The sequence below is a fragment of the Lissotriton helveticus genome, chromosome 1_1 (genome assembly GCF_964261635.1).
Source record: "Lissotriton helveticus chromosome 1_1, aLisHel1.1, whole genome shotgun sequence".
In the NCBI taxonomy this organism is placed as follows: Eukaryota; Metazoa; Chordata; class Amphibia; order Caudata; family Salamandridae; genus Lissotriton; species Lissotriton helveticus.
The window spans coordinates 1,441,910,566-1,441,937,340 of NC_136057.1; the positions used below are offsets into that span (position 1 = coordinate 1,441,910,566).

Here is a 26,775-nt window from a genome sequence, read left to right on the forward strand (position 1 = left end):
TAGTCTATTATATGTACCACTCTCGGGATGCATACCTCCTCGAAACCATGAAGGACATATTCTGTTTGCCTGTAGTTGGCAGTAAAAATCTAGCTGTTGCCCACTACGTTAAAAATATATACGATGCTCTTACCGCTGAAGCCATCTCAGCCAATCTCATGATAGACTTTGTCGTAGACATGGTCATGTAAGCGGGGTAATTGCAGACTAGCACGACGTCATAGATGACAGTCATGAGCAACCCTTCCAAACGAGGCTGTCAGACGACAGCTATATACAATGCCATTGTAGATGAGGCATTCATAAGTGAGGGCATCCGTAGATGAGGGTAACAAATGGGGCCATTTGCCCTTCGTAGATGAGGCCATCGGTAGATGCGGCCATTGGTAGATGAGATCATCAGGAGATGAGGCCATTGGTAGATAAAACCATTGATAGACAGAGCCATTGATAGACTAGGTCATTGGTAGACGAGACCATTGTAAGACAAGGCCATTGGCATACAAGGCCATTATACGAGCAAGCCCTTTACAGAGGAAGCCATTGATAGACGAGGCCATTGGTGGTAAACGTGGCCATTGGCAAACGTGGCCATTGTTAGTGAATGATGCTGTCATAGAAGACAGTCATAGCAATACCATCATAGATGAAGTTAAAATAGGCGATATCCTCCGTAGATGAGGCACTCACAGATGAGGCAATTGAATGATGGTCAGCCATAGATTATACCATGCATAGATGGAGCCATGTGTAGTATAGACCATGCACAAATGAGGCCATATGTATATGAAGCTACCTTGATAAAGCTGTCATAGACGTCCGTCGTAGCTAGGCATTGCCATTGTAGATGACACTATGAAAAATCAGCAGTCAGATATGAGGCCGTCATCAATGTGCGGCCGTCGTCGACGACCGTCGTAGACGAGGCCCGCCGTAGACGAGGGCCGTCGTCGATGACCGTCGTAGACGAGGCCCGTCGTCGACGACCTTCGTAGACGAGGCCCGTCGTAGACGAGGCCCGTCGTCGACGACCGTCATAGACGAGGCCCGTCGTCGACGACCGTCATAGACGAGGCCCGTCGTCGACGACCGTCATAGACGAGGCCCGTCGACGACGACCGTCATAGACGAGGCCCGTCGACGACGACCGTCATAGACGAGGCCCGTCGTCGACGACCGTCATAGACGAGGCCCGTCGTCGACGACCGTCGTAGACGAGGCCCGTCGTCGACGACCGTCGTAGACGTAGCCGTCGTCGACGACCGTCGTAGACGAGGCGGTCGTCGACGACCACCGTAGATGAGGCGGTCGTCAACAACCCTCGTAGAAGAGGCCATCGTCGACGACCATCGAGGAAGAGGCCATCGTCGACGATCATCGTAGATGAGGATCATTTTGGTGAGGCAGAAATATTAGACATGGAGATATTTGGTATATACTCCTAATGTCCGGTCAAGAGGGCTTCCCTGATGTAGTGCAGGGATGAAAAAAAGGAGTTGTATCCTCTGTGAGAAGTGCCTATAAAGACTCAAGGTGAATCTTATGGCTTTATGCGCGCCCTCAGTAGCGCGACTTCTCCCTTCAACCTGACCTCATCCTCCTCAGAAGTGGCAGGTTTGTATGTGCGCCCTCAGTAGGCTCCTGGCGCGACTTCTCCCTTCTACCTCTCCTCATCCTCCTCAGAAGTGGCCGGTAAAAGTCTCTGACCCAAAGCGGCCTCATCTCTCAGAACGTGAGAGTTACTGAGGAAAAGGTTAGACATAAATCATAGTCTATTACCTTATTTACTGCCATTCTGACATATTACCGCCTTAATTGGGTCAGAGAAATGAAGTATGAGCTTGTAATCCAAAAAGAAATAAAACTGAAGAAAAAAAACTGAGCAGAGCTCAGGGAGACTCCCTTCACCCACGACGTGCGGTGAAAATCTGAGGAGAGCTGGCTCTGCAGAGAGGGTTCTGGAGGGTGCTGTGAGCTGATTGGTTGGAGCAAAGACTTTGGTCTTTTTTACATAATGAGGTAGATAGGCTACTATAATTTAGGACTCAGGCCTATTCCTAGGGCCTACTACTACTACAAAGTGCTTTTGCACTGCTTTTTTATTTACCGTGGGACTCCCGCCTCGTCGACGGGGAATGATTCAGGCATGTGAATCTATGAAAGATACCCCAATACTGGATAACTCAGCCAGCAAATAAAATGGTTCAGCAAGGCAGAGTTTAATTCAAAACAATCACAAAATTCAAACAATTCTTTTTGTCTAGAGAGAGAATATAGTAGCAAAAGACCTCAAGAGTGTAAACAAACCAGAACCAAAGAAAATAAGACAAGTTAAAATTAAGCATCAGCAAAAAGAGGTAAGTTGGTTGAAAAAATAAGAGGCAGCAGTTTTAGTTAAAGACAATCATGGATACATAAATTCAATCATTGTACCAGCAAAAAATGGAAACCTTGCCTGTCTCTGTAACAGTGTTGACGGCGTTTTGACCATTTAAGGATAGTAGTGTCTCATAAGGACTAGGGATGCCAGGGGTTGGCTGGACTATGAAACAATATAAATTCGGTGGATTCTCTGGAAAAGTTCCTGATGTGAGGAGATTTTCCTTCATGGCAGCAGTCCCTTTACATCCACTGTAAAAGGTTCACTGGTGGACTAATGAATAAATCCACAACGAAGAATACTTGGGTGAAGGGCAAAATTCAATGCAAAGTCTCTGAAGGAGCACAGATTGCCCCTCATAGCATGCATGCTCCTACGAGATGAGAATGCTATGCAGACAGAAGTTTCTGTTTTTTGCTAACAACATAGAACCCCTGGGTTCTGTCGATGTTCCGGCTTCGTGATGTCGAGGATGGGGCTTGCGCCACCACCAGCCGCAGGCAACGCTGCTGGCACCAACTTCGGGTTCGACATCGGGGAAGGTCGCCTTGATACGACCGGCGTCAAATCGGATCCGAGATCGGACCCCTGAGGCCCCACCGGCGCCTGTGGCCGAAGCCGACGACTTCGAACCCGTTGGGGCCCCATCCGACCCCGCGGGGCCTGAGGGCTCACCAACAGGGTCGTACTGCTCAAATACTCGGAGCATGGCCTCATAAAATTCCTTCTCATGAGCAGGAGTCACTCTGGCTCTGGGAAATGGAGGGAGGCGCAAAGTCTAATCTGGCTTCGCAGAACCGTGCCTAGTGTCGGTGCTCATTACCTCATCGACGACAGACGCCAGTTGAGGTGAAGTCAAAGTTTGCTTGGACTTCTTCTTCGTGTGCCTCTTCCCCGAGTGTCCAGATGACCTCGAATGGGAGGAAGTGGGCTTAGGGCTCTAAGAGCGATCCCACAACCTCCTCTTCTTCGAACGGGATCTTGACCTCCTCGGAATCTCGCTCGACGATGTCGACTGCCGGGCCGCGAGCAACTTCAATGCCCGCTCCGTCAAGGTCTTCGGAGCCATCGCACGGCAGTCTGAACACGACTTCGAATCGTGGTCACGTTCAAGACACCACAGACAAACGCGGTGGGTAATCGGTAACCAACATTGTGCCGGAACAAGTCCTGCACAGTTTAAACCCTGTCTTCCTACCCGACATCCCTCCCACACAGTTTTCAAACATTTCGACAAAAGTCGAGAAAAAGCCTGCCAAAAAGCGGCAGAGGGGTGGCTCTTCTCGGATCAGCGCTTAACTGGCGCAGAAAGAAAAGAACTGACGTCTGCGCGCCTGGGTGGTGCCTATGTAGGCACTGCGGCGTCATAACCGACGCTACCGAAGTCATCGACCACACGTGGAGCCGAAAGGAGCCACCTGACGTCGCGCGCAAGGGGTATTGCTCAGCAAAAGTTTCCGGATCCAGCCTGACGCCTGGGAAATTCAAAGGTAAGGAAGTTGGAGCTAGAAGTCTCTACCAGATTTTTAACGTTTTTTCTACGACTTACCCTAAGATTTAGAATGCCATGACGACTGACCTCTGGATGGAAAACCGATCCGAGAACAACTGTTGGACTTGAACCTGTCTCGCCGCGGAGTCTTACGATGCTTGGCTACGTATAGTTTCACCTCGCTGTCTCGGATGGCCTTCAGATTAATCAAGTCCCGAATTGCCTTTGGATTAATCAATGTGCAGTTACTGTAGGCCTTAGAGTCGTGTCCCGACCCCAGGCACACTGGTGTGAATCTGTCACACACATTTGTATCCAAAAGGGTAAACGTCGTTTACAACGCGGTGTTTACACCGCACGACCTTTACCACGCTGCCATTACAACGCAAGTCATTACTACGACTTGCGCTGGATGGCGCTCTTGGTTAAGGAATATTGTGATTTTCTATTCCAACACCTTCCCTACTGTTACGTGGGCTGGAGTTGGAACAGAAAATTATAATAATCTTCAATCCGCGCCCTCCAACACAAGTCGTTGTAACGACTTGCGTTGTAAAATCCGCAATGTAAAGTACCGCAATCAAAATGATCGCGTTGTACTATCATGCATCCATGCAAAAGTCGTTACAAGGTTTACACCTTGTTGTCTTGGGCAGTGACATTCCCTTACACACTGGGTAAAACTGAGGTAAATAAGTCTTGAAAAAGATAAGATGTCGCTCTAGATCCATGGCTGGCGACGCAGAAAGAAAAGAACTGACATCAGTGCGCAGGAGTATATTGGCTCCACATTTTATTTCCGGGCTGGAAAGGTGTCAGTGCGGTGCAGAACTGCACCACCTGATGGCAGACAGAGGTACAGCTAAAAAAAATCCGGATCCAATCAGACTCCTGGGAAAATATTCAAAAGGTGAGGCATCTATTAAAAAGGTGCAGACTCAGCAGTTAGAAGGCTCTGTCAGAAACTGCAACATAGCAGCTAGCTACATGGGGAAAAACACATCAATCCTAGCTATGGACTCATACGAATATTGCATTGGTAGTGGTTCAAATTTTAAAGATTAAAATAGAATATCCATGAAGTAATTGGCAAAACAATACACCCACATGAGGTATCTACTAAGTAGGTGCTCACTGATAGCTTTTGGTGGATTAAAAAATAGTTTTTCTTGCAAGCACTGTGAATAAAATCATTTGCACATAAGAATTCTACAGGGACACAATTGCTTTTCTATATATACTTTTATGTATTTAAACTTACCAACTGATGGTCTGGTCCTTGATAAGGATTTCAGAGTTAATAAGGGAATGCCAAAGGTATCCTGCCAAGCATGACAGCATTTTCCTAGCACCGGCGAAGGCCCAAAGAGACAGAGAAATCATTACAGTCTGGGTCTGAAAAATTTAGAAAATAGGCTTTCTGTGTCCTTGTCAACTAATAATGGCTACCAGACCAGGATCGAACTCTGAAGCGTGCAGGGAATGAAAAGTAACCGTTAGGGCCATGTACTGCTCATCAGGGAGGGGTGTGGCAAGAACACGGCATAGAAAAAGCTTGCTATAAAGCAAACTTTAAGGGCCCTTTTAGGAAAATAAAACGATTTAAACAATATGAATATATCAGCCTCACTCGCGTTCACTTAACAGCTCAGGTTTGAGCAGGAATGGAAGAAGTACTTCTTTATTCAGGGGTGAAGCAGCTAGTGTCTTTTTGTCTGGAGTATGGGTTGATGTACATCAGTCTTCATCAAGGGTTTTTTGTTTGCTTTTACTGTCCACGTTTGTGTCTGCAATGTTGTTACATTGGAGTGTTTTTATACTTAGCTAAAATATGAGTTAACCACAGGAGTAAGTTCTTGTTAAATCCACTCATGACGGTAAAAAAATAACTTGAGAATAGCAACCAATCGCGAGGGGTTTTAAGGGTTTTGGCAACATACAGGGAGCATGACTACATACATGCCCAACACTTACTGCCCACAATTGTAGTTTCTTGACAAAAAGCAGCAAAATACTCAACAGCTTAGATTCACAGAGCCAGGCTACACCTGAATCAAACATGTTTCAGAAATGAAAAAGTCAAGTTAAGAAGTCAAAGAGCCCAGTGGAATTTATTGATTTTAAGAAATACTACAAAAAGGTAGAAAACATCACTGGCACTCCTACGTAAATGGACGTCTGCAGCACGGGCACTGCCCCAGGAGGCACGGACCAGGATAAAGACAACAGTCTTCCATTGAACAGCACGGCAAAAACACTGCTGCTGTAGCACACACAACTTTATATAATTTATATAAAATACAATATGTAGATTTGCAATAAAACATCTATATCACAGAATCAAATGCACTGAAAAGATTACATAAATAAGGCCATGATGGTTGAACACCCCCCAAATATTTGATATCTTTCCCCAAATCTCACAAGAGTCACACAACTTATCATACAGATCAGAAAATATCTACACAAATCACATGGTTAGTCGAACTACTGGGATGATTGATTGGCTATCTGTTCACTCAGGTAGGGTGGTAAAAGGGCCACAACCACTAGGCCTGGTGTGAGGTGTAAGAGAGCAACATCTCTGGGCAAGTAGCGAATGGGCCATAGCCATGAGACCTGGCATGACAGATGGCAAAAGCACATTTGATAATTTCGGGATTCATAGGAAGAGGGAAGAAAGTAAGTGAATGATGATGAGCGGCAGACACCATGAGATGGTGAGTGACTGGAAGGCTGGTCGAGGGTTTGAGAGTGTAGGCTTTAGGTTGATGCTGAGCTGTGAGAACCTATGTGATGCTATGGGGTTACCAGGTAGGACTAGGCAATGCTGAACGAAAGGAGGACAACATTGGGACTGTACTTAGGGGTTAGATGGCAAGAATGCAGATGAGCTGGTAGGGCAAGACCTCAGTGACGCAAAAGAGGATAAAAGGGAAGGCCAAGTGAAGCTGAGGGATGCAGGGATGGGTCCAGGCAGAGGGATAAGAGGGAAGTTTCGGAACAATACTGAGGCACAATATGACGAGACTTGGACAATTTTGAGGGATTACAAGAAAAGGACTTGGGAAGTGCCAACGGGGTACAGAGGCAGTGAATGGACCATGCTGGGTGGATGAGAGTGCAGGCACAACTGCTGAGGGAAAGGTATTGGCAATGGTAAGTGAGCAGAACTTGGTCAGTCGTGAAAAGGTAGACCTGAGTGCTAATAATGCAGGGCTTGTCAGATGGTGGAATCTGAACAATATTGATGAGAGTGAGAGAGCACTACATGGTGGATGCAGAGTCAGTGAGCAGGCAAACAATGTCTGATGGCGAAAGTGTAGGACACTGGTGACACTGAAGGCCATCGAAGGTTGCAGAAAAGACTATGGTTCCTTGTGTCTGTTCTCTTGTCTCTCTCCAAGTAGGGATGCTTTAAAATTCTCAGGCTTGTTAAAGTCCCTGGATATTGTTGAGGAAAAGGCTGGGTTAAGGCAATATTTATCAACAAAGTAACATGCACACTGCTTTCATCTGAACCAGGCAACCAGCAGCATGGATAATCATCTACGTACTAAGGTCAGACCTTGTCCAAAGGATGCCAATGTTAGCAGGTGGGCGGTACGGCAAGACTTGGGTTGATAAACGTGGTGTCAAAGCCCTAAAACTCATGGATCAGAGAGGAAAAGTAATGCTATCTAAACTTAGCACTGCTGATATTAGCCCATAAGGTTTGCAATTCCGGGGGCAGAATGACACCACGCCAACACTGTACGGCTGAGAGCACACCAGGTTAATATAAAGTATGTAAGTGGTCCCTGCCTGAAGGCTGTCAGGAGGGAAATAGTTGGTAGCACTATGTGGACAAGGGGCCCCCTTTGCTGGCACTCCACAGGTGAGAGAATATCATAGTGGCAATTCATAGACAAAACAATACCAGATTGTTGTAGCAGCTTAACCATATTGGACAGGAGAAAGCTTAGTCATTACTGCATGGTTCCGAAACACCATGAAGGTAGAATTCAGCCAGCGTGCACAGACTGCAACTCAGAATAAAATGCTGCATGGGCAAAGGCTACCTATAACGAGGGGCATGGATGGCACTGAACTTGCTGTAATCCATTAACAGCCCTTAAGAGGCAGTAGCTAGTAAATCTGGCTGCAGGGAACAACATGCTGTTGCTCTTCTACACAAAAGGCACAACACAGCCCTGCAGTGCCAGCTGCAACTCTGAGAGATCTGCACAGCAAATCATTTGCTACTGCTTTCAACTGCTGTTCAGATGCACATGGAGCATCAAACTGCGATTTCAGCACACAGTCTAACAATTGCCTGAGATAGCACACCTCAGTGCCAGACCACTGCTGAAATATCTATGGGCACAGGGCACCCTACTGGAAAGGCTGCTGCTGCTCCATCATCTTCAGCTCTCTACGGCACTAATGACCGCTTCCGCTCCAAAACCCATCAGTCAGAGAATTCAGACCTACTACAAACCAGCATACAAAGGGAATGAAAACCACAGCGGTGTAGTGTCCAAGTGAAGTACACTGCATAGTACTGCATGAGAGGGGACTCTATGACAGATTATACTGCCCTATACAGCAGCAGCTGGGACTGCATGGTACTGCACAATGCTGGCTCAAGGTCTAATGCAGTGCAGCTTCAGAGGACCACGGTCAGCTTGCAGGCGCTGCAACATCTGGCTATGTCATAGACAACATATGTCAAATTGTATCAGGTGCGCATAGAAGTATTCCTATTTTTGAGGGACCTTGACTGACTTGCATATATTTAAGGGTCATGCCAAAGGGTAACAATGTCTCATTGTATGTAGTGGCTTTGTGTTCTTTCCGGCAAATCAAATATATTTTGAAGTGAAAAGATTTACCCAAGATAAACTTCAACTCCTGTGCTCTCACTGCCCAGTAGAGACGGAGCCACGAAGAGAGGTTAAACACTGGGAATAGTATTCGCCCCTGGCATGGATACCCCATAATAGAGGCACACGAACTTGGGAAAGATTGAGAACCGAGGAAAGGTCGAAGAGACAGAAGAAAATAGGCCCTGGGAAAAGACTCCGCTCCAGAGAATAAGGCAATGTGAAAACTTTGAATTTTGGCCTTACTGGAATCCGATGTTAAGCAGAAACCTTTACAAAAGGGCTACTAGCAGGCCTCTCCACAGAAAGAGAGGTGTAGCACATACATAACTGCACACATTCATTCCATATACACACCTGCACACCTTTTACACAATAATGCAGAAAACACCGGCCTGCCGCGGAGGTCACTCTGCTCCACTTGTGCAGAATGGGTTTCTCTGCATGTGTTTTGCTGGTAGGATGTTCTCACCCAGCACATCTGTCCACAGTCTTCTGAGCATTACAAGGACCCGACAGGGGCGGAAGAGGCCTTTGCAGTCATCTCCAGCAGGCGGATTACCAGAAGGAGGCACTGGTATTGGTGGGGGCTTTGCCCCTGAGAATTCCATTAGTATTCATGATGAGGGCTTCTTGCAGTTATGATCTCCCCAGAGATGGGAGGATATCCTTTCCCCAAGGGTCTTACTCCATGAAAGGGCCAAATCCACTCTATGGAAGATTCCTTCAGTGGTTCTGAAGGCAGCAGAGCCAACAGAGCAGTTTGGCTCCCTCTGTTCGATTCAGGCTCCATCAATGTTAGGTAGAAGGGGGAGCTTGGACAAAAAGCCCTCGGCTGTCTGTCCGTGCCAGCTTGAGTGGGGGCTCCATGGACTCTGCTACTAGGGTCGCAGAGTCATTGGTATGGAGGGAGATGTCCTGAGACATTTCATCATCACTTTCATCTTCCTCTTCTTCTTCCTCATCTAGTTGAGAGACAGAGAAAGACGTTGATAGTTATTTTCCAATTCAGTTCAGATCCTGCGCTTGACTAAGCAAAACTGACCTACCCATCCCCTTTACTTGTGAGATAAAAGCTAAAAGTCTACACTCCATATCCCCTTCCTCTCCTTTTCCTCGGGTTCGATGGAGAAATAGGACATCCACTGTACAACTGCTTCCACTAAGCTAGTCCTGCCAGTTTAACCACAGTGACCAGTAGGGCCACCTGCCCATTTCTTGAACGCCCATTCTCCAGTGTGCAATCTTTCAGAGAGTCACATAAGTCTGCACTTCCTGCTAAATGTTGCATTAAAGAGAGCCAGCAATGCAGAACTGCTTGAGACCATCCAATTAATACAAACTCTAAACCTCATGAAAAGGACCCTTTTAACACAAGACCAACGGCTGTCCTACAAGATATCTGTATTTTCCTAACCACAGACTTGCTTCTGCCTTACACAAGATCTGCTTAACAACATATCTGCCTCTGCTTTACACCGGACTGGCCTTACATCAGACCTGACACAGAACATCTTCTGTACCCTAGACCTGCTTGCATGCAACACCACTCTTGGCTCAACCTCAAACCACACCTTTCTTCCACCTCAACTGCCTTACTCTAGACCTGCCTCAAAACACATCAGATTGCCTCCACCTGACAACAGCACGAACATCCAGAATGCCCCCTCATTTCAGAGCACAGTTTGCAGAACTCACCTTTATCTGGGTCAAGTGGGTTCAAGGTGCTTCCAAGGTTGGCAAACTAGAGATTGAAACAACAGGCAGGTTAGTCTTTTGTCATCTTTGGATTTCATATTACACAACAGTACACTTGCCACTACCTTTCACCGCTCATTCATTATGTTCCTTAAGAGGGGGGGTCTACCACCAGTGACCTGTAGATTATGTTTCATTCTGTCCCCTTGCTCTGTAAGCCTGTTACACAGGGTTCATGATTGTAGCAATAGAAAGAATGAGAGGCTTTGCATGATGTAATTCATGAAAAGGGCCCCTACACTTTTACACAGTGTTTGACTGGGCCTCTATAGTTTGCTTCTTTTTGAGGTGGTTAGTTGTAAATATCAAGTAAAATATCTATCTATTGCTTATGCAGGCACTGTACAATGGTACTTTTGTTACTGCATCTGGGGCGAACCCTTGCAGTTCCCTCTATCCTTTCTTTGGCCAATCCCCAAGTTTGAAAGACCGAAATCAAGAGATACAATGTAAGTGTGTGTTACTTGTTTGTCAAGGACGTCTACACCTTTTCTGTATCCTTCCTTTTGTGTTAAAGTCAAAGAAGGTGTTTTTGGTTGAGCCAAACTGAGTATTTTCAGCTAAAAGTAGCTTTTCTATTTTTACTCAAATCTACCCCAGCCGATAACCTGAATTGCTTGTGCCTGCTGCCACCTTGTAGATGGTCATCAGATCACAGAGACCTAACATGGGTTAGGTTAGACTGATGATGGCCACCAAGCTTTGAGGTCTTTGATAGATTCACATACTTTGAATTCCCAGAAAAGGTATACACATATATGTGAATTAAAACACATACATATATGATAACCATATGTCAAAAATGATATCCCAGAAAAATATGCATGGACCACCTCAGGCATAAAATATAGGTCTAAGTCCAAAAGTTAAACCATCATAGAAATAATGAACAGATACGACTAGGATAACCATATACATACTAAAGTTGGATTCACAAATATGAAGAATTGTATTTCAGCAAGTTTGAATGAGGGATGATATATAACCACTCTACTCTAACCACGCTGCCTACCTCAGCCTTACTTTTCCTTTCTACTCTTTGTCTCTTTATGTATCAGTAAATGTTTACTTTTTTCTCACTCCACAACATTGTGTTATTGGTGTAGATGTATACACTGCATCTAAAGTTAAGTAGGGGAGAGGGGTTGGCCTAACGGCTAGGGCGCTCGACCTCGGACCTGGGGATCTGGGTTCGAGTCTCGGTAACAACGCCAAAAACCTCCTGTGATTCTGGGCAAATCACTTAATCTCCCCGTGCCTAAAATGAATGCGTGTCCTCATGTAACGTAACTGGTGCTATGTAAAGCGCTCTGATACCTGATTCAGTTCGGGTCTAGTTCGCGCTATATAAAACTCTGCAAAAAAAAAAAAGTAACATTACAAGGTTTTGGAACATCAGCTATTTAGTCTAGGGCTGTGATTACTGCTATCTTAATCGCTATGTTTACTGTACATGTTTAGGTAGACTGTTCTCACCCTCCCTTAAGAAGCTGATCAACGTTAAAAGTTCTTAAACAGAAGTAGGCATCAAGGAGACACCGTTTATACATTTCTTGTCTTACGGTTCTCTTAAAACACATGTGAAACCCCTGTCAAAGGAAACAGAAACAAATAAGCAATTGTTTAAGAATAATATTAATATAAAAATAAGATAAAAATGCGGAAGAAGAAAAAGTTACTTCCCCATAGTTCTAGCTCTCTGCCATTTGAATAATGTAGTAGGTACATGATATATCACTGTTGTAGCCATTCTGGTGCTATCAGGATCAACCTGGCCTTGGAATGATAGTGCTTAATCAGAACTGGCTATCAGCAGAAACCGAGGTGCAAGAAAATGTGAACAGAAATTTCTTTGAATAATCTATCAGAAGGGCAGTCCATTTTGGCCCTGACTGGTAGTATCTGGAGGCATAACCTGCCAACTCCTGTTTCCTGCTTCTACAAACAAATGTGTTTGAGTAAAACTACAGTCTTGGATTGCATGTGGCAGAATGCCAATATTGAGAACCAGTCATAGTTTTCTTGGAATTACTTACGAAGTGTGTCTACCTCTGGTTTTTGAATCCCTGACAGTGAACCGCAGCGATGAGCAAGTCTATTAACCATTTCCAGATCGCTTGTGATTCCACGGACAGAGGTCTGAAATGAATCCCTCCCTGCTTGTTCAGATAATACAATGTTTTTGTATTGTACTTCTGTTCAAGAAGGGAGTTTGAAGTGAATAAAGGAACAACTTCAGGGCCAGAAGGACTAATCTCAATTCCAGCAAGTTAATATGAAAGGTCTTCGGCTCTGACCATTTGCGTCTTGAGCCTTTAGGTGACCGCTGTGAACTCCCCATTCCCAGAGAGACACAGCTGTAATTGTTGTTTGGGCTAGAAGGTCCTGATTAAATGTTATTCTCTGCAGTAAATTGTTTTAATTGAGAATAACATGGCATTTATTAGATTGTTGATTGCAGCAGCCTCAAACCTTTCTCCTAGCTGCCTGAGATCTTATTCCACTGGTCCTCCTGACACTGTTGTAAAGGTCTCATGTGAAGTCTAAAATGTAAAGGAACACGCCCTCCTTTGGTTTCAATTTTGTGGCGTACAGAGGGGATTCACTCACTGATCCTTGAGTGTATGGAATAAATGTATGAAAACAGCGTTCCCCGAATGGGGTTCATGTCCCTATTTGAACAGCTTGATGCCCTTAGAACCAGGGATGAAAACTTCTTCAATTCTCACTGTTAGTAAATCATATTTCAATAAAGCATTTTATTCTTTTATGGTCTTTGAATTCTCAACATTCAATCTTTAACACCATCTTCAAGAATTCCAACATGTGCTTATACACAAGTCTAGAGTAGAGTGTCCCATCCCGATGCATTTCGGGCTGGAGCCAGGGGATAAAACATCTACAAGCAAAACAATATATGAGGTTCACAACCAGTACCAATCAACTGGCTCAATGTTAATAAACTATTACATGTGTACCAACATCTCTCAAAACTGAACTGCAGTGAACACTTGTTAACTGCAGGTCAAACTTATCACCAAAGTTACAACCTCCGATGTGTATACGTGATAAAGGAATTAACCGTGTGCTAAACAAATAACAGCATTTTCACAGCCTCGTGCATTCTCAACAGCAGACTCCTGTGCTATTGTAGATATTGTGAGTACAACAATTGGATTACCCTCCTGCTGACAAAAACTACGAAAACTCTGCATGACCAAGTCAGTGAGCAAGCAACTCAGTATATAAAAAGTGACAAACTAACCTTTCCACACACGTTAAGTGCTGGTTAAGTGAACAATCAGTGAAAATAAGACAGCTGCTCTTGTGATAAAACTGCTTCTAGTGAATAATCATGCAATCTGCTCTATATACCGATCCCATAACCCCCATTAAATCAATCCCGCAGGTGCAGATGTCAACTCACGGGACTATCCAGTCACGGAAGACCCATATATCCACTGTGTTCTATCGTGGTGAACCAAAACAAGCTTCCCTAACACCTTAAATTTTGCAAGGTCAACTAGACCTAAAAGTTGGACTATCAAGAATGGTGGGGGCCATCCTAAATGTACTAAAAAGAAAACCCTTACATGCAACGTATAACGTGCTCTGCAATCTAGAAGTGACTTAAAATGAAGGTCAACTAGACCTGAATAATGGGGACCATCTTTAAACGTGTGTGTATGATGTAAAGCTTGTGATGCAAAAAGGATGTGTGAATTAAAGAACAAGAGGTGAAGGAATTTAACAGTAAAAAATAAATGCCATAATCACCCAAAGTACTGGCAAGAAAACATTTGAAGTGATAAATGTGAAAACAAGTTGCGATCAAAATACAGTCGTTTAGCAATGTACATCAATACAGGTGGAGGCCATCTTGAAGTGTCCATTGTCCCTGTATGACAGAAATAAAAAATACTAGTCCAACCCAGAAAAAGGGAATGACGGTGCACCTGGAAAAATAAGTGTTGTGCCCTGAAAGGGGGTATGTTGAATTATCCCAAGAGGATTAAAGGTAACTAAACTCCATTCTGTCATTCAAACCATTCCACGTCAGTGTCCAATCTTTTTATCCAGTAATTCTCTCTGTGGAGAAGGTGTTTATGCTTGTTTCTTCCTGCCTTCATAACTACAGTTTCCAAAATCATTTTTTAGGTTCTTTAGGGCCTCTCTTTCTGCTAGACTGGTGTTATAGGGAACAAAACACTTGGTAGATGAGTTTCTCAAAAGTAACTAACTCAGGTGGCATCATGGAATTAGAGGGATAGAAGATCGATGGCGGTCGTAGAACTGTAACCAATTCTTGTGTGGCCAATTCATTGTCTTTGAAAAATATTCTTAGGCTTATTTTTGGGAAGAATTGGAAAAGCTCTGCTTTAAGTTTAAAAAAATTGGTTTCACCCCCACACTGTGCACACCACATTATCTGACAGTCATCCCCAGATATGCTTTTCTCTTATTTTTCACCAACAAACCATTATTGACACTATGGTTATCATTTTTTTTAGGTGCCCCATCATTGCTAGGTCCTGATGAGACCCCACGTTGTTAAGTGGGTCCAAATGTCGTTGACTAAGTGAAGCAAACCATTGTCAGCCACTATTACTGTATTAGTAAGCTGCGAGCACATATTATGTATTGATTTAATAGTCGCTCTTGTACATCTTTGATGAAGGAAAATGCTACCTATCTAGTTTGCATCTGTTTTTGGCATATAGACATATAGAGCTGTAGATTCATATGCTTTAGCATAGATCGCCAACTGGTGTTGGGTCCGGAAGTTTGCACTTTGTTTTTGTTCGAAGAAGTCTTGTAGTCACGAGGTAAGTTACTCCTCCTTTCGGTGATAGTGCGCATGGGCACCGACTCCATCCTTAGATTGCTCTGCTATAAAGGGTGATGATGGAGTTAGTAAAGTAATGAGAGATGTCCATGTAAATTGTATCTAAGTGAGATATAACTGAAACAGATAAAGGTACCCGGGGAGGCGGTGGGTGCATATGACTCTACAGCTATATATGCCAAGAACAGATGCATACTGCGTAAGTAGCATTTTCCGTTTGAGGCATATGAGCTGTATATCATATGCTTTACCATACACTAAAAGCAGTTATTTTGAAGCAGTGGCTAACCTGTAGCTGTTGCAGTGGTTTGAAATAGTGTTCGTAAAACAGCCTGGCCCACATTAGCTTCTTGTTTTGCTAACACCACCACACAATAGTGTTTTGTGAATATGTGTGGGGTAGATCATGTTGCAGCTTTGCAGATGTCATCTATGGGTATGTTTCCGGAGAATGCCATAGAAGACCCTAGTTTGCATGTAGAATGCGCCCTGGGGGGAATTGTTAGTGTGCGTTTAGCTGTGATGTAGCATATTTGAATGCACTTAACTATCCACCTTGCAATGCCTGATTTTGAAATGGGATTGCCTTTATGTGGTGGAGTAAAAAAAACAAAGAGTTGTTTAGTTTGTTCTGCCACAAAATCTGGTTGAGGGAAGAATACAGGCAACTCAACAGATTTGTTGATATGAAAGGCAGAGATGACTTTAGGTAAGAATTTGGGGTTAGTTCTAAGGACCACTTTGCTTTGGTGTATTTGCAAAAATGGTTCCTCTATGGTTAGTGCCTGAAGCTCACCCACTCTTCTTAGAGAAGTGATGGCTATAAGGAAGGCTACTTTCCAAGTGAGAAGTTGTATTTCGCATTTGTGCAACGGCTCGAATGGTGGACCCATGAGTCTTGTAACGACTATGTTAAGGTTCCACACTGAAGAAGGTGGAAGTCTGGGATCAATGAGTCTTTTGAGTCCCTCCATAAAAGCTTTAATAGCGGGCACTCTAAAAAGAGACAAGTGCTATCTATTTTGCAGATATGCAGCTATTGCAGCGAGATGTAAGCGTATGGCTGTGTACGCTTAGTTAGAACGTTGCAGGTGTAATAGATAACAAATTATGTTTTGTATTGAAGCATCTAGTGGATAGATGTGATTGTTGTTACAATAAACAACAAATCTCTTCCACTTTGCTGCGTAGCATGCTCTTGTGGTAGTGCGTCTAGCCTCTTTGATAACATTCATACAGTCTGGCGAAAGATTAAGATAGCCAAACTCTAGGATTTCAGGTGCCAAATCGCAAGGTTGAGCTGATTTGGATCTGGATGTCTTATCTCTCCATGGTTCTGAGTAAAGAACTTGGGGGAGAGGTGTAGCTTTTGGTGTGGAACTACTGATAGTTCCAACAGAATTGTGAACCAGGGTTGTCCGGCCCATGTGGGAGTAACTAAGATAGCGTCAGGGAGTGCTGTTTGAGTTTCCGAAACACTAATGGAATGAGTGGGAGAGGTGGAAAAGCATAAGCAAATATCCCTGACCAATTCATCCATAGTGCATTGCCTTTGGACAATGGGTGTGGATGTCTGGTCGCTAAGTTTGGGCATTTGGCATTTAGGTGGGTGGCGAACAGATCTATCTCTGGGAAGCCCCACATTTGGGAGAACAGGAGGAGAACTTGAGGGTGAAGTTCCCATTCGTGTATCTGCTGTCGTTGGCGACTGAGCAGATCCGCAACTTGGTTGTGTACTCCTGGAATATGTTCTGCAAGGAGATATATCTTTTGAGGTATGGCCCATCTCCAGATGCTCTGTGTTAACTGTGACAGCTGTAGAGAGTGCGTCCCCCCCCCCTTTTTTGTATGTAGTACATGGCTGTCATGTTGTCTGTGCGAACCAGGACAGCTTTGCCTACTAGATGAAGTTGAAAGGCTTTCAATGCTAGAAAAATTGCTAGCAGTTCTAGATGGTTTATGTGGAGTTGTTTTTGTTGCAGAATCCACATGCCCTAAATGGTATATTTTCCCATTTTTCCACCCCAACCAGTGAGGGATGCGTCTGCTGTTATCACTATCTGTGGAACTGAATCGAGAAATGACCGTCCTTTGGAAAGGTTTTGTATGTTCCACCACTGCAGCGAGCGATGAGTACGGCCATCTATCCACACCAGATCTGATAACTGACCTTGAGCCTGGCTCCACTGATGTGCGAGGCATTCCTGTAGGGGACGCATTTCAAGTCTTGCATATGGAACCATTAAGATGCAAGAAGCCATCATTCCGATTAGTTGCATGAACACTCTGGCTGGTAGTGAGTGTTGAGGCTGAAACTGTGAAATTAGAGCTTGCATGTTGCGAATCCTGACTGGGTTGGGGTATGCTAGAGCATTGCAAGTGTCAATTGTGGCTCCTAGATACACTCGTGTATTGGATTCGCGGAGGTGAGACTTGGTGAGGTTTACGGTGAACCCCAAGTTGTGAAGCAATTGGACTGTCCTTAGAGTTGTCATGTATGCAGCTTTGTTGTGATCTGGCTTTTATCAGCCAGTCATCTAGGTAAGGGAAGACATGAATATGCTGTCTTCTTAGATGAGCTGCGACTACTGCGAGGCACTTGGTGAAAACCCTCGGTGCCGTAGTTACTCCGAATGGGAGGACTTTGAATTGGTAATGTTGTTTATCCACCACAAACATGAGATATTTTCTGTGAGCAGGATGAATGGGAATATGGAAATAGGCATTCATTAGGTCTAGAGTGGATAAAAAGTCACCTTGCTGAAGTAGTGGGAGCACCTGTTGGAGTGTGACCATGTGGAAGTGGTCCAACTGTATGTAGCGGTTTAGCTGTCTGAGGTCTAGTATAGGCCTGAGAGAGCCGTCCTTTTTGGGAATTAAGAAATACAGGGAGTATACCCCGGTCCCTTGATGTATTAACGGAACAGGTTCTATAGCGTGTTTTTGTAAGATAGAACCTCTTGCTTTAAAAGAGTGAGATGTTCCGGTGACATTGCATGTGCTCTTGGAGGAATATTTGGTGAAGTGTTTGTAAGCTCCAGGCAGTAACCATATTGGATAATTTGTAGTACCACTTGTCTGAGGTGATTGAATTCCAGACAGTTAAGAATTGGGAGAGAAGTTCCCCGACAGGAGTGGGATGATCGGGGGGTAGCGTTTATTTGCGGGTGAAGAGCGTGTGGAATTACCCCTTACTCTTCCTCTATTATGGTTTCCTCTATAACCTCCTCTAGATAATCCTCTGGGCGAGGGGGATGGATTGTTGCCCTTGTAAGAGGAGGAGGCATGGTCAGTGGACATGGTTTTTGAGCCACCCCTGTAATAGGAGCGGCAATAGGAATCTCTACTAGCAGGGAACTGTAAAGCCCCTATGGACTTTGCGACCTCAGTGTCCTTCTTCATCTTTTCCAGCATGGTATTAACAGCTGGGCCGAAAAGATGCTCTTTACCAAATTGTTGGTTAAGTATGGAGGTTTGCATCTCTGGCTTAAATCCAGAGATCCTGAGCCAGGCGTGCCAGCCTAACAATATACTTGTGTTAATTGCTGTGTCTGCTGCGTCTAGTGCACATTTAATGGAGGTATTAGTAATAAGTTTATCTTCTTGAATAAGGTAATTAGCTTTTGATTTGTATTGGTCAGGCAAGTGTTGTATGCGTTTTTCTAGCTCATTATAATGAGCCCCGTCATAAAGTGCTAGCAGCGCCTGGGCATTAGCAATGCGCCAGTTGTTTGCTGCTTGAGAAGCTAGTATTTTGCCGGAGGCATTGATAAGCTTGGACTCTTTGTCAGAAGGAGGGGTGTCTCCTGTGGCTTGGGAGTTAGCTCTCTTGCATGCGTTGGAGACTACAAGAAAGTCTAAGGGTAGCTGTCCTTTAATATAAATAGGATCGGTAGGAGTGGATTTGTATTTTTTATCTACTCTAGGAGTGATAATTCTAGCCCTTACAGGATCCTTAAAGACCTTGTCTGTATGTTTTAGCATACCTTCCAGCACTGGCAAGGTATGAGTTCTTTGTGAGGAAGAAAGTGTCTCAAAAAGGAAATCCTCTTCTAAAGGCTCCGTGTGAAGTTCTACCCCATGGTAATGAGCAGCCCTGTTAAAGAGCTCAACATAACCAATGTTGTCATCAGGTGGGGAAGGTCTAGAGGGATACAAATCAGGGTCACAGGTGTAATAGGTCTAAGTGGTGAATTGATAGGTGTAATGAGTAAGGTGGGATTAGGAGGAGGAGAAGGAGGTGAATTGTAAGAAGGAGAAGGGTTAGTGCCTATATTCTTTTTAGGAGGGGCATGATGGTCCTCTGTCAAGTTGGCTTTCCGTTTCTTTGGAATGGTTGCTTGAGTATGTCCTGGTTTAGGATTTATAACCTATTTTTTCTGTTTTGGGTTGAAAATTGGCTCATTCGACAAAAGCTTTTTGGGGAAAGTGTCTTTATCTTCCCTTGGAGATTTTGACGCCGAAGATTTCGGCTTCGAGCTCTTGGGCATTGGTAATTTTGGCTCTGTGTGTTTGAGCTTGTCTGAGTCCTTGGTTTTCGAGGATTTGGGCTCCGAGACTTTGGTTTTGGAAAATTTCAGCTCAGAATCTTTGGTCCTGGAGGATTTGGGCTCCGAGTCTTTGGCTTTGGATGGTCTCGGCTATGAGTCTTTGGACTTGGGATGTCTCGGCTCCGAGTCTTTAGGCTTGGAGGGTTTCGGCTGCGAGCCTTTCTGCATAGAAGGCGCAATCTTTGGTGCTGAAGGTATCTTGCTCTTATGTTTCAAAGCCGAAGGTGTCGTTTTGGCATCAGAGCAGGGCTAGCCCGAGCCTGAAGCTTTTCTTTTTGTTTCGGATCCGAGCCGGAGGGCGGGGCATAGGAAACGTGTTGTCGGTGTCACCTGAACCCTAGGGCGAAGGAGGGACCAGAGCCTGCCTTTTGTGGAATGGGCACAGATGGATCTGTACTCATGGTACGCTGTCCCGCAGTGATGTTTTCCTCTTACTCCATTGCGAAGTCAGCTTTGGACATGGAGACCTGCTCTTCTTCTTCTGGCTCCGTAGCTGGAGGTCGAATACCGGAATCTTCTCCGAAGATATCCGGAATGGAGTCGCTATGGTGCTGCATTTCGTATTGCCGAGCCCGACGATCACAAAATGTCTTTTTCGATCGGAAGGATTGGCACGCGTCGCAGTCCTTTTCGACGTGTTCCAGGCACAAGCACAGGTTACAAACTTTGTGCAAGTCGGTGCGTGAAAATTTAGCACAAAACCCGGGACATAGTTTAAATGGAGTTCGTTCCATCAACTGCTAACGTGGTCGGCACAGGTAGGACCGATGGCCTGCCTCTGGTTTTCCAATGGAAAGCTTTCCGAAGTAAGACGATGCACGTCAAATGATGAGTCGCGGTCAATAACAATACCATTCAGGGAAGAGAACTGCGCGTCGAAGGGTCCGAAAACGGTACCGAACCGGAGCGCAGCAATATACATCCGAACCCGATGGCGAAAAAAAAATAATCTAAGGATGGAGTCGATGCCCATGCGCACTATCACCGAAAGGGAGAGTCACCTACCTCGTGACTACAAGACTTCTTATAACAAAACCAAAGTGCAAACATCCAGACCCAACACAAAATGGCGCTCTATACTAAAGCATATGATCTACAGCTCATATGACTTAAACCTTGTTTTTCTGATAGAGATTTCTGATCGCAGAGTCCTAATCTTTTGAATAGATACAAAAGCAGTATGTTAGGGAGGTGGGCTGTACATGGATTTACACCATAAAGTCCTTCAGGGCCGAGCAGGTACAGTGCCCTTCTCAGCAGACTTGACCATCTAGACAAAAAGTGCTTCATGAACATATGGAGGGAAACCCATGGCGCTGCCTGGCAGATGTCTAGGACAGGGACTCCATGTGCCAAGACAATGGTAGCAGCTTTGACCCTGGTCGAATGAGTACATAGTCCTTCCGGAGGATGCTTCTTCGCTAGTGCAAACAGATCTTAATGTAGAGCATGATCCAGCATGAGATGATACACTTCTGCACAGCCCTGCCTTGTTTTCACTCTAGTGAACCCCACAAAGAGCTGATCGTCTAACTGGTGGTCTCCAGTTCGATCAATGTAGATGCAGAGTACTTTTCGGGGTCCAAGCAATGGAGTCTCTCTTCCTCCTTATAAGGGAGAGGTGGAGCATAAAACGACAGTAGAGAGATGGTTTGGTCAATATGGAACGGCATCACAACTTTTGGGAGAAAGAATGCCTTAGTGCCCGAATCCAGTTTGTCAGAAAAGAAGGTGGTGTATGGTGGATGAACAAACAAAGCTTCAAGCTCACTCACACGCCATGCGGAAGTAATGACAACTAGGAATACAGATTTGATGGTGAAAAGCCGTGTGCGGTGTAGACCATGTAGCTGCTTTACAGATATCATCTAATGGTATATTTCCTAGGAATGCCATAGATGTCCTAATTTACGGATAGAATGAGCCCTAGGGGGAATGGATAGAGTGCGTTTTGCTTTTTGGTAACAGATTTGAATGCACTTAACAATCCACCTTGCAATGTCTGATTATGAAATAGGAGTGCCTTTATGTGGAGGAGAAAAGGACACAAACAGTTGTTTTGTTTTACAGAACGGTTTTGTCCTGTCACCGTAGTAGAGGAGTGCTCTTTTTTCATCTAATGTGTGTAGAGCTCTTTCTGCAACTGTTTGTGGTTGGGAAAAGAATACTGGCAACTCAATAGATTGGTTGAGGTGGAATGGTGAAGTGACTTTTGGCAGGAATTTTGGGTTTGTTTTAAGAACCACTTTGTTGTGATGGAGTTGTATAAATGGTTCTTGAATTGTTAATGCCTGAATCTCACTTACTCTTCTGAGTGAGGTAATAGCAACTAAAAATGCAACTTTCCGTGTAAGGAACTGTAACTCACACTTATGTAATGGTTCAAATGGAGGACCCATAAGTCTAGTGAGAACAATATTTAAATTCCATACCAGAGAGGGTGGTATTCTGGGAGGAATTATTCTTTTTAATCCTTCCATAAGCGCCTTGATGGCAGGTACTCTGAACAATGACAAAAGTTGTCTGTTTTGAAGATAAGCAGCAGGAGGTAACCTGATTGAGGAGTAAGCTAAATTACATCTTTGTAGATGAAGTAGGTAGCATATGATGTTTTGTATGGAAACATCTAATGGGTTAATGCTATTTGTGCAATACATAACAAACCTTTTCCACTTGGCTTTGTAGCATGCTCTAGTGGTGGGGTGTCTTGCTTCTTTAATGACATTCATGCAATCAGGCGGAAGATTGAGGTATCCAAATTCTAAGACCTCGGGAGCCAAATCGCTAGATTGAGCTGCATTGGGCTTGAATGCATGATCTCTCCATGGTTCTGTGTCAGCAGATGTGGAGAGAGTTTTAATTTCTGATGTGGTACTACTGATAGCTCTAGTAGTGTGGTGTACCACGGTTGTCTTGCCCACGTTGGTGCTATGAGAATCAATGTGAGGGAATGTTGCTGTATCTTGCGTACCACTAACGGAATTAGTGGGAGAGATGGAAAAGCGTACGCAAATTTGTTTGACCAACTCATCCATACCGCATTGCCTTTGGACAATGGGTGTGGGTATCTGGCGGCAAAGCTTGGGCATTTGGAGTTGCAGTATGTGGCAAACAGATCGATCTCTGGCTGTCCCCACTTATGAAAGACTGGTTGAAGAACTTGTGGATGAAGTTCCCACTCGTGTATCTGTTGTCTTGACGACTTAACAGATCTGCATCTTGATTGTGAACTCCTGGTAGATATTCTGCTAACAGAAAGATGTTTTGAGGAATGGCCCACCTCCATATGCTCTGTGCCAGCCGGGAGAGCTGTACAGAGTGTGTTCCTCCTTGTTTTTGGATGTAATACATGGCCGTCATATAGTCCATACGGACCAGTACAGCCTTTCTTGAGAGGTAATGTTGAAACAATTTTAGAGCTAGGGAAATCGCTAACAACTCCAGATGATTTATGTGGAATAACTTTTGTTGCAGTGTCCATGTACCTTGTACTGTGTGTTTCTCTAAATGCGCTCCACATCCTGTGAGAGATGCGTCTGTGGTTAGCACCACCTGTGGAACAGGCTCTATGAACGGCCGGCCCTTGGAAAGGTTTTTGGTGTTCCACCACTGCAGAGAGCGATATGTCCGGTCGTCTACCACCACCAGATCTGTTATTTGTTGTTGAGCCTGATTCCACTGACTTGCCAAACATTCTTGGATGGGGCACATTTTGTAGTCTTGCGTATGGTACTATGAAAATGCAAGATGCCATCATTCCTATCAATTGCATGAACACTCAAGCTGGTAGTGAGTTGTTGTGGCTGGGATTTTTGTATCAGAGCTTGCATACTTTGTATCCTTGTAAGATTGGGGTATGCAATTGCTTTTGATGTATCTATTGTGGCACCTAGATACTGTTGAGATAGGGATGGTTGGAGGTGTGACTTCTTTTGATTTACTGTGAATCCCAGCTTGTGCAACAGGCAGATGGTCTGATGCGTGTGCTGTACACATTGGTGGTATGACTTGGATTTTATTAACCAGTCGTCTAGGTATGGAAATACATGAATGTTGTCCCTTCTCAAGTGTGCTGCTACTACTGCTAGACACTTTGTAAACACTCGAGATTCTGTAGTTACTCCGAAAGGGAGTACTTTGAATTGGTAGTGTTGACCTTCTAGTACAAATCGAGGGTACTTTCTGTGAGATTGATGAATAGGAATGTGAAAGTAAGCGTCCATGAGAGCTAATGTGGCAAGGAAGTCGCCTTGTTTTAACAACGGCAGAACTTGTTGTAGTGTGACCATATGGAAATGGTCGGATTGTATGTACAGGTTTAGGGGCCTTCCATCCAGTATAGGTCTGAGAGTCCCGTCTTTTTTGGGTATGAGAAAGTATAGGGAGTAAACTCCTGTGTTTTGATGGTGTTTTGGGACAGGTTCTATTGCATTCTTTTGTAATAGAGATGCAACCTCTTGTCTTAGAAGTATGAGATGTTCCTGTGACATGGGACGTTGTCTGGGTGGTATTGTTGGAGGGGTGGAAGTGGGCTCTAGACAATAACCTGACTGAATTATTTGTCTTACCCACCTGTCTGTGGTGATGAAGTTCCAGACAGGTAGGAACTGTTGTAATCTCCCCCCCCCGACAAGAGTGGAATGGTCTGGGGGGGATGGAAGGGAAGTCACTGTTTGGGAGTAGAGGCATTGAGGTTGTTGTTGCCTCTGCCCTTATTGTTGTTACTGTGAGGTGGTTCAGGATAACATAACAATTGAGTGGATTCCTTACCGCCCGCATGTTAACTACGACAAAGGCAGTGTCCCAGGATGCTCGATAACAGAGACTCTTTTTCCCATCCCACAGCGCGATAAAAGTGACCCGGAAGTGGTTTGTCCCGGAGCTATCGGAACACCAAGCCCGGACCAATCAGGAAGCAGCCCAGCGGGTCACGAGTGGCAGAAAAAGCCGGAAGCAGGAACAGTCGGGGCGCCAGCTGGAAGGAGTAACAAGGAAGACGCCGACAGAGACCAGGACGCCGCTACGTGTGGAGAGCTTCCGGAGGAGACTACACCCGAAAGCCCAGAGAAACCCGAAGTCTGGACTGAAGATTGGTGGAGCCCGGGGGATACGCACGAGCCACCACAACTCAGGAGAGTTGTGGCAGACAGCGGTACGTAACGGGTACCACGGGAACAGTGTGGGAGGGGAGGGAGGAGGTTGTAGAACTAAAAGGGGCACAGCCATGAGTCTTTTTCTTTTTACATTGTCTTCCCTGAACCCCTGAAAACCTAATTTGTTTCCTCTGCATGCTTAGGATCTAAATGCCAATAGAGAAAGCTCTAACTGCCTACCCTAAGCGTTTCCTCATAGCCAAAACACTCTCTCCGGCCCTAGTAAGCACCGTGTACAAGCAGAAAAACACCCTCCCTCACGTTTTTCTTTCAGAAAAAACTTCACACGGTGTGGTGGCGGTTTCATCATAACAAATAGCGCAGGATACGGGCAGTGACCCCTGTTTTCTTTTTCGCTAAACCCCGGGGGGAAGCCATATCCACGAGAGGACCAGGCGACATATGGAGCACCTGACAACCCCAGTCAAGAAAGATCCTATGCTCAAGGACTACTTTAGCACATAGACTCTATTTTTTTTTTAACTTATCCTTTAACTTATCCTGCTATTTTCTCTAAGGGTAGTGAGAAGGTGGAATTCTATTAATCCTGATACTCTGCTATCGATTTTACAGCAACCCTCCCACCTAAACAGACTACCAGAAGATGACCTGGAGAGGGCCAGTCAAAAAATATCACAAAAACTGGAATCTGCTATTGAGGCAGTGGCTCCAGCACGTAAGATAAAAATAAGGGATAAAGGTAAAGGGGCCCCCTGGTTTAATGACGATTTGAGACTACTGAAACGTGCCCTGCGCCAGTGCGAGAGAGCCTGGCGTAAGGGGTATGATCCCAATTCCCAAATCCTATATAGGGAAAAACTTGCCACGTATAAACAAGCCATCAGAACTAGGAAAAGGGAGTTCTACGAAAGCAGAATTGCTACAGCACCGAACCCCCAGAAGGAAATCTTCAAAGTTCTTACTGAACTGAGGAAAAAGAAGGAACAACCCCCCTCTTTCACGCAAGAAGACTGCCATAAATTTCAATCTTTCTTTACTACAAAGATATCGGACCTCTTGATAGAAATCGAAAGCACCCCTATACTTGACTGCCCGATAATTTCTCAAACTCTCCCCCCCACAGTCATTGAGCCTTTAACTTCACTACCCTTACTTACCAAGGAAACCCTGGTAAGAGTGATGAACCAAGTTAAATCTGGCTCTCCGGCGGACCCATGCCCCCCGCGGATATTTAAACAAGCGTGGCCAGGACTGGAGGACGACATATTATTGCTTCTGAATAGTTCCCTTACCTCCGGACTAGTTCCTTCCATTCTTAAGGAGGCGCGACTAATTCCTCTTTTAAAAAAGGCTGGAGCTGACACCAAGATTCTAAAAAATTACAGGCCTATCTCTCAACTTCCTTTTTTAGCAAAAATACTCGAACAACATGTGTTGTCCAGCCTCTCTCACCACCTGGAGAGCAACTCACTGTTGGAACCCAACCAGGCCGGTTTTAGAGCCCACAATAGCACGGAATTAGTCATGCTCTCCGTGCTAGACGATCTGCGACTTAAAGCAGATAAAAAAGATCCCTGTGCCTTGGTGCTACTCGACCTCTCCGCGGCATTTGATACGGTCAACCATGACCTTCTTCTGTCGCGGTTGGGGGAGTTTGGTATCCAGGGCACGGCCCACGCCTGGCTGACCTCGTTCCTTGGTGGACGGGTTCAGAAAGTACAACTGGATGACCTAGTATCAGAGGCAGCAAGGATTACATGCGGAGTCCCA

General features: G+C 44.9%; 1 protein-coding gene across 7 annotated transcripts in view; it reads right to left on the reverse strand.

Annotated features, from left to right (window-relative positions):
- Nucleotides 1–5,956: 5,956 nt before the first annotated feature.
- RFX1 (regulatory factor X1) overlaps nt 5,957–26,775 on the reverse strand; it is a 529,043-nt gene continuing 508,224 nt past the window's right edge. For all 7 annotated transcript variants that reach the window (XM_078685660.1, XM_078685656.1, XM_078685642.1 and 4 more), the window contains 2 exons: nt 10,436–10,481; nt 5,957–9,702 (listed from right to left, as the gene is read on the reverse strand). In XM_078685660.1, the coding sequence (XP_078541786.1) occupies nt 9,536–9,702; nt 10,436–10,481 (213 nt within the window). In that variant the 3' untranslated portion in view covers nt 5,957–9,535. The remainder of the gene's footprint in view (nt 9,703–10,435; nt 10,482–26,775) is intronic.